This window comes from Diplotaxodon limnothrissa, linkage group LG20, assembly GCF_057381915.1.
Source record: "Diplotaxodon limnothrissa isolate DT_005_m linkage group LG20, D_limnothrissa_male_GT1.1, whole genome shotgun sequence".
Lineage (NCBI taxonomy): Eukaryota > Metazoa > Chordata > Actinopteri > Cichliformes > Cichlidae > Diplotaxodon > Diplotaxodon limnothrissa.
The window spans coordinates 14,031,391-14,044,488 of NC_140615.1; the positions used below are offsets into that span (position 1 = coordinate 14,031,391).

General features: G+C 43.2%; 1 protein-coding gene across 1 annotated transcript in view; it reads right to left on the reverse strand.

Moving 5' to 3' along the window:
• Nucleotides 1–12,015, reverse strand: part of tmem240a (transmembrane protein 240a) — a 14,325-nt gene extending 2,310 nt beyond the window's left edge. Inside the window, exons 1-3 of the mRNA XM_085345349.1 lie at nucleotides 11,959–12,015; nucleotides 11,465–11,571; nucleotides 7,749–7,957 (exon numbers count right to left, since the gene is read on the reverse strand). Coding sequence (XP_085201475.1) covers nucleotides 7,749–7,957; nucleotides 11,465–11,571; nucleotides 11,959–12,015 — 373 coding nt within the window. The remainder of the gene's footprint in view (nucleotides 1–7,748; nucleotides 7,958–11,464; nucleotides 11,572–11,958) is intronic.
• Nucleotides 12,016–13,098: the final 1,083 nt, after the last annotated feature.

Consider the following 13,098-nt stretch of genomic DNA (forward strand, 5'->3'; position numbering starts at 1 on the left):
GTTAGAGTATACAAGGCATATCAGCAACCAGACACACAAGCTGGACTGATCTCAGACCCATGAACCTCCTTTTATTTGACCTTAATGTCATGATCTTTCTTTCTTAAACTTTTATGAACTAGAAAGAAGAAAAAAAATCAAGAATCTGTATTTACAAAACCAACTGAAATTAAAAAAAATAAAAAAAACCCTTTGTGGTAAATGCCATTAGTTTATACTGGTGAAATTTGCCAATACAACCTGCATGATGACGCTTTGGTGTGTCTGTTTATTAGGATATTTACATGAGTGTGAGTCAACCTCCTCCACGAGGTGTTGTTTGCACTGTAATATCTGCCGACAAATACCCTCCTTATTAGAAGAATTAAATAAGACAAATAGGCTACTTATCAGGAGGAAACATTCACTCTTCCAATGTATTTGGGGCTCTTCCTGAATTATCTACAATCCAGCTGCTAAAATTGATGTGACGTCAGTGTCAGTGATATCTGATGATCTATCTGTTAGTACATTTTTGTGATTTCCAGACGTGTTCTAAAGCAGTTGTGCACGATAAACATGTTGCAATGGAGAATCATTTATCAAGATGATCCTCAGTCGACTTTTTGTTTGCTTGTTTGTTCTCTTTATAGACATCTGTGCATTAATTGCATTAATTCAGTAAAGATATTTGTGTGTGTGTGTGGGGGGGGGGGGACTTGAAATGAGCAAACTGTGCAGTTGGAAACTGACTGAAAATATAAATACATTTTGGCCTGACTCACACTGGCTTTAAAAGCAAAGGTTTGCGCGTCGATTTGTCCTTTAATAGTTTCTATTTTTCATCCTTGGAGATAAGATGACGAGAACCGTGATGGCTCACGCGTCACTTTTCTGCTCTGAAATGAACAAATTTCTGGGCTAAATGTTTCGATGGCCAAACGGGTAAACTTACTGTGTGTAACAGTCTCAAAGATGGACGAGCTGAATGTAACAAACAAACAAACAAAAAGAGAATCAGACGAGTAATGTTCCTCTTTTGCCTGGTATAAGCGTAATGAAAAGAAAGGAAATTTATATATATCACATTTCATTACACATAAAATAAAATAAAAGTCAGTTTATGTCTGTGAATTTTGCACAACGATGTTACATTTTTATTTTGTCTTCACAACAAACGTAGCTTTTTATTCTGTGGAGCAGAAGCGAGCTGTTTACGACGGAGAAACCGAGACGAGAATTTAAAAAAAGAAGAAGAAGAAGAAGAAAGTTTGAAATATTGCATGTGAACTGTAAATGGCGTCACTCTTCACGCGCGCCGCGGCATTGCCCTTGAGCGTTCACATTTGTGCTTCGACTGTTGCATCGGTGACTGTGTCCTGGCATCGCTGCCATACACCAAAATGGATTTCACATATGACATTATACATATTTAAGACACAACGGATCCATCTGACTCCACCCAATTAGCAGCCATCACATCACACGTACAGAATACGCGTCTCAAAGCCCACCCTGTCGTGAAATTTGTGTCTGTGCCTGGAAACAAAGTAGAATTTATTTTTTTCATTTTTATTTTTTTTTGCAAATGCGAGGTGCATAATGTGAGGAGGGGAGTGGCGGGGCAGACGTTTGTGCTTGTCAGGTTATAAACTGGAGCCGGCGAGGCGGCGCGAGGTCCACAGAGACAGCAGAGAGAGAGAAGGAGGGGAGAGCCCCAGACAGCAAACCCAGTATAGCAAATGGCCCTGCTAGAGGATGAGCAAGAAAAGAGGGGGTGGTGGTGAAGTTAGGCAAGAGCTGGTGGGGGGGGAAGTGTTCTGTGGATGAGAGGAGGTGAGGAGGAGAGGGAGAGAAAGGGAGAGTTATTTATAGCTGTGAATGGGTATGCTGTCCACAAGGACTGCTCTGAAGGGTATCCAAAGGAAAAGGGGCAACCAAGACAGGTTTCTCTCATTTGAATAAAAGGATGGAGGTGGAGATTGAGTCCGGAGGAATGATAATGGCATGGCAGGAGAAGAGGGAGGCAGAGATACAATTGTTATGCTTTAAATTTAGAGCGGGGGGGTGCTAAGTCATCGTTTTCTCAATTTGTGTGATCGTTGTTGCGTTTTTTCCGTTTGGCCTTTCGAGTTAGGCGTTCACGGCAAGGCAGCAATAACAGGAAAATGTATTTGCAGCAGGAAGCACTGTAAAGGAAACAGACAGGAGTAGATTCAATAAGTGAAGAAGAGGGGGAGAGAGGGAGGAGCTAGACGAGGAATTAGGAGGAGGAAAAAAGGGAACAGTGTGCATCTGAGTGCGCTGTGTATGCGTGAGTGCGTGTGCGCGCATGTGTTTGTGCGCATGTGTGTGTGCGCATGTGTGTGTGCGCGTTTCTCACTTGCTATTCCAGCTGCTCTTCCCCTCGTTCTATTTTTAGCTTTGGAGGGGAGTTTGTGTGTGTGTGTGTGTGTGTGTGTGTGTGTGTGTGAAGTGGGGGTGGGGATGTGACAGCATCTCCATCCTGCTCCCCACCATCACACACACTCTCCTCCCCGCTCTGTCAGCCTCACCTTCGCTCCTCATCTCGGGGAGGCTAAACGAGTGTGACCTAGCACCGGCACATACAGAGAAATGAGGGGTATTCCCTCCAAGTGCCAAAAAAGCCCCAACTATTCTCCCCATTCTATAAGTGCTGCTAATGAATATGGATGTTCTTCTTTCCCTGGGTGTTTTTTATGATGATTTTTGCACTGTTGTAGTAATGCACTGCAGAAAACCAGCATTGTTCTCAATTCCATGACTGTGCAAAGCAGCAGCAGCCAGCAAACATCAAAGGTTTTACTATTCGAGCACGTTGTTCATTATAGCTGCAAACAAATGGTAAAACCTCCATCCTAAAGCCCCATATTAGTGCATTTTAAAATCACTGTCACTCTTTGATCAGCTCTTGACAGATTCCCATCCCGCCTGGGGAGCTTTTCCATGGCGGTCCCAGTATCCAGGTCACATATCATCTACTTTATCCTGAAAACTGAAGATCCAGGCCACCTCCTCATCGTGGGGCCTGCCCCAAACTCTCTGTACCCGCTACAGCATAGAGACAACAGGATAGTGCAGTTTTCTCCATGTTTCAACATTCGGTGCCTCCAAACTCGGCTGAATTGCAGCAAAAGAATTGCTAAATGTTCATGAGCGTTTCCAAACATGACTTCAATCCTGGCGGGGTGGGAAAAGGCTGAGAACCCACCATGATCGTGAGCTGTGAGGGACTTCATGCTGTCATGTCATGATTTCACACGTGCGTCTAGTGGCTGTTTAACTTTGGCACCACTGAAAGCGTTTTCATTTCTTTGCTCGAGCCCGCACAGGCGCATAGGCCTAACGGTGCCGGCGAGCTGTACAGCACATGCTCTGTCTCATTAAATCTGCCGCGTTTGCTTTCTTTTGCAAAAGTAACATGCATCCTTCATCTGTCACGAGGAGATGGGGAGAGAAATGAGACGGATATTTCAGGGAGGGAGCGTGCCGACAGAGGGAAATAAAGAGGCAACTATCACACTCAGTTGGATTTAAACACACGGTATGTGGGAATGTAGCATTCTCTACAGCGCAGCAGATGGTGGGAGTGAAGTCATCTCACTCTCTGTTTTTCAAGCCTGGTTTAAACCAGTCTTGGTGATTGCTGTGTGTGTATTCTTACACATATGGGTGACAAATTAAAAGAATAACCGACAATAAAGACTCGCTTTAATACCTGTGAATCCCTTTAGCAACATCTCCTGCCCTGTGGATTGCTTTCTTGAAGGTTGAAAATCTGGGATATCTCTGAATTGATTTGCAGTGACCCGTCGTGCTAAGTGGATACAACGGAGCATCACAGAGGCACTGGATCCCTTCATTGTAGGGCTCACAGATTCAGGCTTTTTCTTTGATTTGTCACTCATCACTGTGTATCACACTGATGATCACACCACAGCAGTGTTTGCTTTAAAATAAAAAATGGTTTGGTCAGATTTCCCTCATTAATCAGTTAACTTCCAGGACTTCCACCGCATTCATTCAGTGTAATATCAGCGGTGACAGTTTTCCTTTTTGTCATCCACTGCGCTGATGCTCCCACGCGCTTCATTATTATACTTTTAAGCAAAGATCTTGGAGAGCCGGAGATATGGCACTTGATGAGCAAAGATGGTAGTAGAAGTATCATTTCCAAAGGGGAAAGAGGTCTTTAAAACCATCATTTGGAGCAAAGTCAGAAACTTTATAAGCATTTTTATCAGATTGGATTAGTGACTCTATACATGCAGTTTTTATGTCTTAGTGACCACTGTGATTAAAGCTTATTTAGGCAATGCTTCAAAGTAACTTTCCAAATAACAGCCCATTTCAATGTTGCTTCCAAGTGGCAAAACTTGCTGCTAGAAAGACTATTAGAGTATCCATGTAATCCAACTCACAAAGTTACAACCTCCAGTTACACCTTCCACTGAAATGCCTCTCTTGTTAGCTTTCTCAAGTGCACGGTGTTGTATAGTGTGTGGTGTACACGGCAGCTCTATTACAGATACAGAATGACACACGCTAACGTGAACTGATTAGTCTGTGTGTCCGTGTTAAAAGCATCTCAGTAAACACATATTTCATGTTGCTATGTGTGTGTGTGTGAGTGAATGTCTGAATTCATGTGGAAAAAGGTACTGCCTCTGAAAAGATTGCTTTAACTGACTGATATTGATTTAAATTGAACTGGCCACCTCATATCACGCCTGGACTCCATTTAAAAAGGTTTTCCAACCTTGCAACTGCTTAATAAGCGTCACAGCCAAATGGAGCGCAGCCATTCTTTGTAGTTCATTTAGTCTGGTGACCTCACGTAAATCCTAGGACAGCTCCACCCACCTTCAGCTGAAGAGGAGGTCCAATCAGCATATTACTGGAAATACCTTCAGTGGAGGTTGTTTTTTTTTTTTGACATTTTTTAATATGTCACAACCAAAATAACATGGAAGTATAATGATGGCTGAATTTGCTTCAGCTGCTTTGGTTTCTGGGCTCTGATCTTGAACGTGCTGGTTTAATATCACACTCACATGGCTAAGTGGGAGAGATGAACAGAACAGAGGATCTGTTGATGGCGTTGGCTGATATGTCTACTATGAAAGACTCATAATTAAGAGCCCAGATTCATGTTTTCTGTCAGTGTAGCTGGGAAAACACAACTACTTGATCACAAAGATGGTCCAATAGCAGATGTAGATTTTATGAACTGTTTTTCATTGTTATTGGTAAACATAATACATGTTGGAATAAATGAAAGTTATATGAGAAAATAAATACCACTATGGAGGTCACAACAGCTTCCCAAAAGTGAAGCCAAAATATTTCTGTGCTGCTGACATCAACTTCCATTAAATCCTGTGTTAAGTGGGGCATCGGCACAATGTCCCCAGTTACTACAGCGCAGACACTCACAAGTGCAAGATGGCAGCTCTTATTTCTGAGATAAGTTGGCTTCACTTTTGGACATAAACAAGAAGTGTTGATGCATCATGCACCTTTACAGATTTGCTATGGAGCTGTCATCAAAATCTTTTGAATTTTAGTGTCTAATTGTCATTCTTTAACGAGTTAAATGCTGGAGCCGCTTTAAAGCTGTCAGTGGATACTACTCCACTACCAGAAACTCTGGAAAGTCAGTACAACTAAAGTTATTTTAGTACACCTTTGCCTTTTACACCTTTGTAAGTATTTAAACCAGTTATCTGAATATTTTTAGCACCATAGATGTGGTGCAAAATGCACAAAAAGATAAAACGGTCTTTACTTTTTCTGGAGTTCCTCACGTGTCTATCCTCGGACCCTGATTGTTCTGTAATAAGAAGCTAGACTTGGGATGTATGACTGTGAGATTCCATTTTTATGTAACTCAACCAAACTGTAAAGCAAAGTGAAAATGTCAGCACAGAAAAATTTCTCACAATGCACAAATCTCCACATAGTATTATTAACGATGTCATGTAACACAACCAAAAATGCAGGCCTGTCATTAAACGTTTTATTGAAGGAATAAAGTTTTATTTAAGAAGAGGGGTTTATTAAGCTGAGATTTCTTTTTCTCTCTTTTGGAGCCTCCATAAATGTCACGTTGCTCTAGATCTGCAGTCATTGTAGAAGAGACATCAACATATTACAGTTGTTTCAGAGCACTGCTCTCAGGCCAATCAGTCAAATCTACCATATTACCTAAATCCTCATCTCCATTTAGAGCCTACCTGGAAATTGAACAACTGATGTGGTGTGACTGGTTAACCCCATGACTGCTGCTTGGAAAATCCCTGTTGAGATTGGAACCTTTTAAAGGACAAAGTCAATGCATCTCAGGCTTGCAAAGTTAGGGTTTTCCTATAGATCCACTCTGAACACTCAGCTTTATCTTTAGCACTGCCATACATTTTCCCCAAAGTTTTGTTTTTCATTTCCTCTTGCGCTGTTTACTTGTTTTGGAAAAGTGTTACGCATGTTCATTATTTATTATTAGTCTACACTTATGCTTGGCTGAACTTTCAAACAAGGAAGTTATCTAGCCACGAATGTCATAATCATAATTGTTAATTTGCTAAGTCGGACCCTGCAAAGCCACTTTGTCTAGTCGTCCCAATTAAGTTCAACCGAATGGAGGTTTTAATTGGAGGTTGCATCATCTATATTACATATTTAAAATCCCATTAATATTCTGTTTTACTTGCATTGCTATTTTGCTCTTATAGCATCCCCAATGAGATCATTAAAGCTCTAACTTATCACAGACCCTAAACAGAACTTTTCTGGGTGAGCCGTTTATCCAAACACTTGATGTAAACCTAGCCCTAGGCTAAAAGGACACACATCTTCCAATGCAAAAATAAGTAAGTTTAAGTCTAGAACTAGGCTTAATTCTTCTCAGGTAAACTGAGCTTAAATATGTGAACTTTAATCCAAGCGAAGATGTCAGCTGTTCAGTTTGGCTTAATGCTAACACAACATTCGGGCTCAGAGGCCGATGCTGAATAACATACCAGCGTGCAGCAATAGACACAAGTGATTGCACTAATGTATTTAAAAATGACATACCTGCAGGGAGTTTAATGTGAGTCAGCAGTTTGGGAAAGACAACATTAAAGAGTGATTTTATGTTGTCCTATCAAGTAATGAGCTGAATACATCCCGAGCATAGAAATTACACTTAATGACAGTGCCATTACATGAGCATATGACTGCTGTTTCCTGCAAACAAATTAAGTATTATTAGTGAAATAAGGTGTGAGATATGTGGACTGTCCAAAAAGAAGAAGAAAAAGAGGACAGCCGTTTAAATTTAGCTTCAGCTCAGCTGGTTTGTCTGATGTGCCTACGTCTGAATCATCGCAGTTGGAAGGTTTCGCTGTGATTTTTTTTCCAAGAGGTCGCAGTAAACTGAGAAAAAAATCAGCAAGAAGAGCCAAAAGTGGGCCAAGCAATGGGGGTAAGGTCATTTTCCAGAGCTCTACCAACTGCTGCGTTAACCTGGCAAGCACTTAGAGATCCAGATACATTGCGGATAGTTACACGAAAAGATCTTTCTGCGTTTTTGCTAATACCCTGCAATAAAATACACGTTATTTCATTACATATTACATTTTTTCCAGTCTTTCAAGCATTTGTGCCTCAGGATGTTCAACTAAAATGAATAAAAACTTATATGATGTTAAAGTATTGCTGAGCTTGCGTATAAGCAGCAGATAAACAGCAGGCAGCGTCCATCTTACCGTAGTATCGGCTCGCCCTCCAGGCCCTGACGGCACAGTGTAGGACTCCATCCAACCACAGCAGCAACCAGCTGATGCAGAAGCCCAGTAGCAGTCCCAGCATTAAGTCCATCTCCTGCTTGGTCACACTGTCACTCACAAAGTAGTTCTCTGAAGAGTCCACCAAGGAATGGTCCCCATCGTATGGGATTACATAGTGGACATGATGCCTGGGGGCGAGGGCAGACAGGGCAAAGTGATGGAAGAGTTAATTATGCTCTATGTTTGCATCTTATATAACCCTTCTAACTAGGGGGGTGTCTGGAGATTTCTAAATTATGATAAGATTGCACAAATCCGCACTTTGCTGTTAACCCCAGAAGCCTTCTCAGGGAACCCATGGGTATCTCCGGGCTGCACTTTAGGCAGAAAAATTCACGGCTGAGTTGTGATTTTTAAATTTGGAGAAGCAGCTCAAGGACTGAACACAGAAGGGTTTCTGCCTCTCTCAGTGACGATAGTTGAAGTGCCTCTAAGCAAGGCATTTACTCCCATATTCTACCAGCTCAATAAATGCCTTCCTGAGCAAATAGGACATGTATATAATGCAAACTGTACTGGGTGCTCTGGTGTGATCTTGTAAACATCAGTTTGTTTGTTTTTTCACTTTACTTTAGAATTAAAAGTGTAATTTAAAGCCAAACCAGCTCCTGTTAGAAAGTCTCTTTAATTTGCTCCAAATAAGAGAAGCAAGAAAGAAGGCAATTTTATACCTTTACCACAAATTCACAGGGTGCCTGATTGCTACTAAACAGGTGTTCACATCTCACAGGGGAACGCATGGAAATGTTCCACCCATAATGCACAGAGAGGAAGAGGACAGCTTATGCTGCATTACAAGTAAATATATATATAGAGAGAGGTAGATGGAGAAATAGAGAGAGAGATACATAGACAGATACCAGTGCATATGTGTATATATATATATATATATATATATATATATATATATATATATATATATATATATATATATATATATATATATATATATATATACAGATACACACAGTAGGATCTGAATAAAGAATAAAAGAGCATCCATAAAGCTCTGTACATCCACTACTGTAGCAAGCAAGTAACTAGCTATGGCTATCACATTGCCTCATTGTCCAGAACTGCCCTCCCCGCTACTGTAAAATAGATTCACTTGATGTGAAAGCCTCACTATACAGGTATTGCCTGGCCTCCTGGGAGGGGATGAAGGCGTTTTCAATATAACAACACAGGCAGCTGTCTGACAAACATGGTGAGGGAACGCAGTGGGAGCTGAGAGATTTACCTGTTGGAAGTGAGTCCAGATGCACTCACGCTCTTTGGGACATTACTTTGATAGCAGGATTGGACCGAAGGAGGTTTGTGAAGACCTGCTAGACTAAAGACATGCTGCAGCAATTTAAAATAGCTTCTAACTTCTGTAAATCTGAATGGCTTGCAACTGTTTGATTAGATTTCTCTGTCTCTGACATTACTGTAGTTAAGACTGTTAAAAGTGCGTTAAAAGTTAAGGTATGACTCTGTTCTCTGTATCATGAGCAGCTACAGACAAGCACAAATTTGAACTTCATTAATGTAAATTCCACCCACGCTGCGTGACTGACAGATAATCTCTGGACACTGCGCTGCAGGAACTCTACAGCACTTTAAAACACAAATAGATCTTGCAGATGAGCACCTGAAGCATCTTGCTAAAGAAGTATGACCACATGGGGGATCAAAGCAGCCTCTGAAGTCCATTAACAGGGAAACATCTAAAAAAAAAAAAAAAAAAAGCTAAGCAATGTGTAATGATAACCCAAAATGTCTATCCAGATTCATTTATTTCCCCTGAAGAAGGACCTTGCTGAAATACTTATAAGTTTCTTGTAGCACATAAGTTTTCTTGTGCACCTTTTTTCCCTCCCCCAATATAAAAAAAATCAGGTCAAGAATTTTGTGTAACACAGTCCACTCCTGTATCTTCCCCATCACGGATACAGCTGTTCTAAGGCCAGGCTTGAGCCCATCATAGATCCTACAACCACATCCAAAACAGAGCATGAGCACTGCCAAATAAAATGACACTGGCTGTGTCCTCAAGCCTGATAAGGTGAGCACTGTGGGCGTCCCGACACCTCCACGCCTCATGGATGGAAGGGCAGGCAGGCGAAGTCAACGCTCTGCTCTATTCATCCACGTATCCCACGTTTCTGCTGTTTGTGTGAAAACAGATGACTGGCTCTCATTCAGGAGTATTTCCAGGTCAGTGAAAGACACTGTGGTTACCTGAGCACTAGCAGGAGGAGCAGAGGTTTTACTGTGCATACTGTTCATTAGCATGGAGGTTTATTTGATCACTTATATGAGAAGGGTTTTTTTAATCATTAGTCTTTTTGCATTACTTACTGAAAGAAATCCCTTTGGCCTCTCAGCAGTAGCAAACATGACATGCCTGTCTAAATATTCCAGGAAAAAAAGCCCATCAGTGATGCATCATCTCATCTCAGAGCTGTACCCAAACATGCAATTTATTTTATTTATTTTTTGGCCTTGAGTAAACTATATCACATCACATGTATTAGACGCCTTTCAAAACTTTGACTTGGACAAGCATAATATAATTGCCTATGATTGATGGTGACCCATTTCTGGATTTAGAGGCTAAGAAAACACACACACACACACTGTGGAACTGCCCTCTTAATGCTGCTAATGAACTGCTAACACATCGGCCCCCTCACTGCAGCATGAACACTATGGGCTGCTGTTTTCTTTGAGTGTGCATCTGTTCAGCTTGCACCAATATGAATAGTGAAAATTCTTCCCTCTAAAGCCTCTGTGTGTTCTTCTAGCTGCTTGTCTGCAGAGCACAGACCAATCAGGATCCAACATGAGGACACTATAGGTGTGCACCCGTTTGTAAAATAGGAGTCTTACTTTAAATCCTGCTCTAATATTGTTGCCATACCCTCAGGCACTGAGGAGAGTTAGGAGGAAGAAGAAAAAAACACAACACAGAGGCCCACTTGTGCCATGGCTCACCCATATATCTAGCCTGTGTCATATTAAGTGCTTAATGATGATGGAAAACACGTAATAATGCTCATTAAATCCAAATTAATACATTAATGAGTGTCATGCTGTTGTTTTTCCACACTTCAATCCCCGCTCTCACCGTGACAGCAAACAGGTAGGCTGGTGAGCAGCCAGCTCCCTCAGCCCTGTAGCACTTCCTAAGCCATAACCACCTCACTTCGGCACTTAGGATCATAATTGGCCCCAGCAGGTTATATTCTTGCCGTGTAGGCCTGCGTGTGAATAGCACGGCGCACTTGATGCTCAGATTGTTTTTGAAACGGCCTCACATCGCTCGTAGTTCATTACCTATTTATGGCTCCGACATACACCTTCGTGTATGGAGCAAAATCAGAAATCCTCACCGCCACCGGTGGTATAAAAAAAAGAAAAAGAAAAAAGCAGCACACGGCGATCAAACGTGAGATCGAGCGAATAATAACGGGTCTGACAGTCGTGTAGCCTGTGAGAGCGCCGACAGGTTTGGCTTCACCGCCGGAAATCTTCGAGGCCTCTTCAGCAATTAAGAATGGACGACTAAAGAAGAGAACACACACGCGTGCACACACACCATGAAGCACACCATGTTTAACCCGAATATCGTGCTGGATGATGGCATTTACCTTCCACAGTTGCAATGACAGACGCGGTCCTCCCCTCGTAGATGCGGTAAGATGTAGTTGTGAAAGCGATCCAGTAGTGCGTTCATGTCCATTAAACAGGCTATCGCCTGCAAAGAACCATTCCAGTCAGCTGGGACATGTCAAGCAATAGGCTAGGCTATTACCACAGACAGCGAATAATTCTTTTCATTAGGTGCTATTAGGATAAATAACAGCAGGCTATAAAGACCACAGAGACATGAGTGAAAATAGTCTTGGCAGATCCTCCCGATTCTAAGAGGGGGGACTCTTGCCTCAAACGGACTTAGATTATTTATTTATGACGGCAGGTAATTATAGGTAGGCTAACCTACTTCCTCGTGTCAGTGATAGGCCTGCTGTAGTTTCTTGAAAATGTGATAGGCCTACATTTTTGAGGCATTTCTGTCAAATCGGGAGGCTCTCAGCCCAGTGAGGAAATAAGATCGTGGCCGAGGGAGGTGAAGGTGTCTTACCATTACAACTGAAGCACCAAGAATCATAAAAATCATGGTGGTTGTGATCATATGCATCAAAACTTCCAAACTGGCCGCCGTCCTGTTGCCCGGGGTTCTACCCGCGGCGGTGGAGACGCTCCGGCTGGGCTCTGGGCGCTCTGTCCCGGCAGGAGCAGCTCATGGAGCCGCCGCCGCCGCTCCTGGCTCCCCGTCCCTTCAAACTGCCCGGTCTCCCTCCGTCCCCTCCTACACACGGCAAGCCGCTAGCCTTCACTGCGCCCTCTCCATCCAAGTATCCTGATCTCCCCCCACCCCCCCACGGTAGGTCGGATGCGGCTGCCGCTCGATCCAAGGAGGCAGTCTTCTCCTAATCACCGAGGCAAAAGTGATCCGTTCCTTCACTCGCGTCTCTAGCTGTATCCCAGTTTAAAGAAACCATAAAGAAAATGAATGAAGGATTCCCCTGATATCCTCTACGGAGTGCCCCGGTATCCTCTCTCCCTCCTTTCCTAAGTTATTCCACACCGGTTCTGCGCTTCAGATTAATGCCGGTGTCCTCCATGGGAGAAGACGGTCGATTTCTTTTGCCTGGACGTTTCAAAGAGCTGCACCAACTCCTCTCACGGCCATCGCCCTCGTCTTTCTCGGAACGCTTGACAACATCGACACGGGGTCCACACAGCTCCAGTCGGGAACTAGACCCACCCTGCGCCCCGAGTCCACTCCGTATCCAGCAACGGCAGCTGCATCAACGCCCGGAGCCAGGATTATCCCATCCTGGCTTCCAGCAGCTACACGAGCATCCACTCCCACCTCTAGTGCATGCGCGCACGCACGCTTTCGCGTTCGCGCTTCTATGCGCGCGAGAGAATCTGTGTATAGTGGGCGGTGTGAGAAGAAAGAACTGCAAGCCCGCTTTAAGGCAAAGGCCTGTAGGCTCGTTATTTACAGGACACCGGCAGAGGCACCGATGGCACTCGTCATCATGATTTAACCTGCTTTATCCCCACAGTAACCCCCCCCCCCCCAACCCTAACACACACACACACACACACACACACACACACACACACACACACACACACACACGCACACACACACACACACACACCTGCCTTGTGTTCTACTTCTCCCCCAGACACTGCTGCTCCTCTGTTT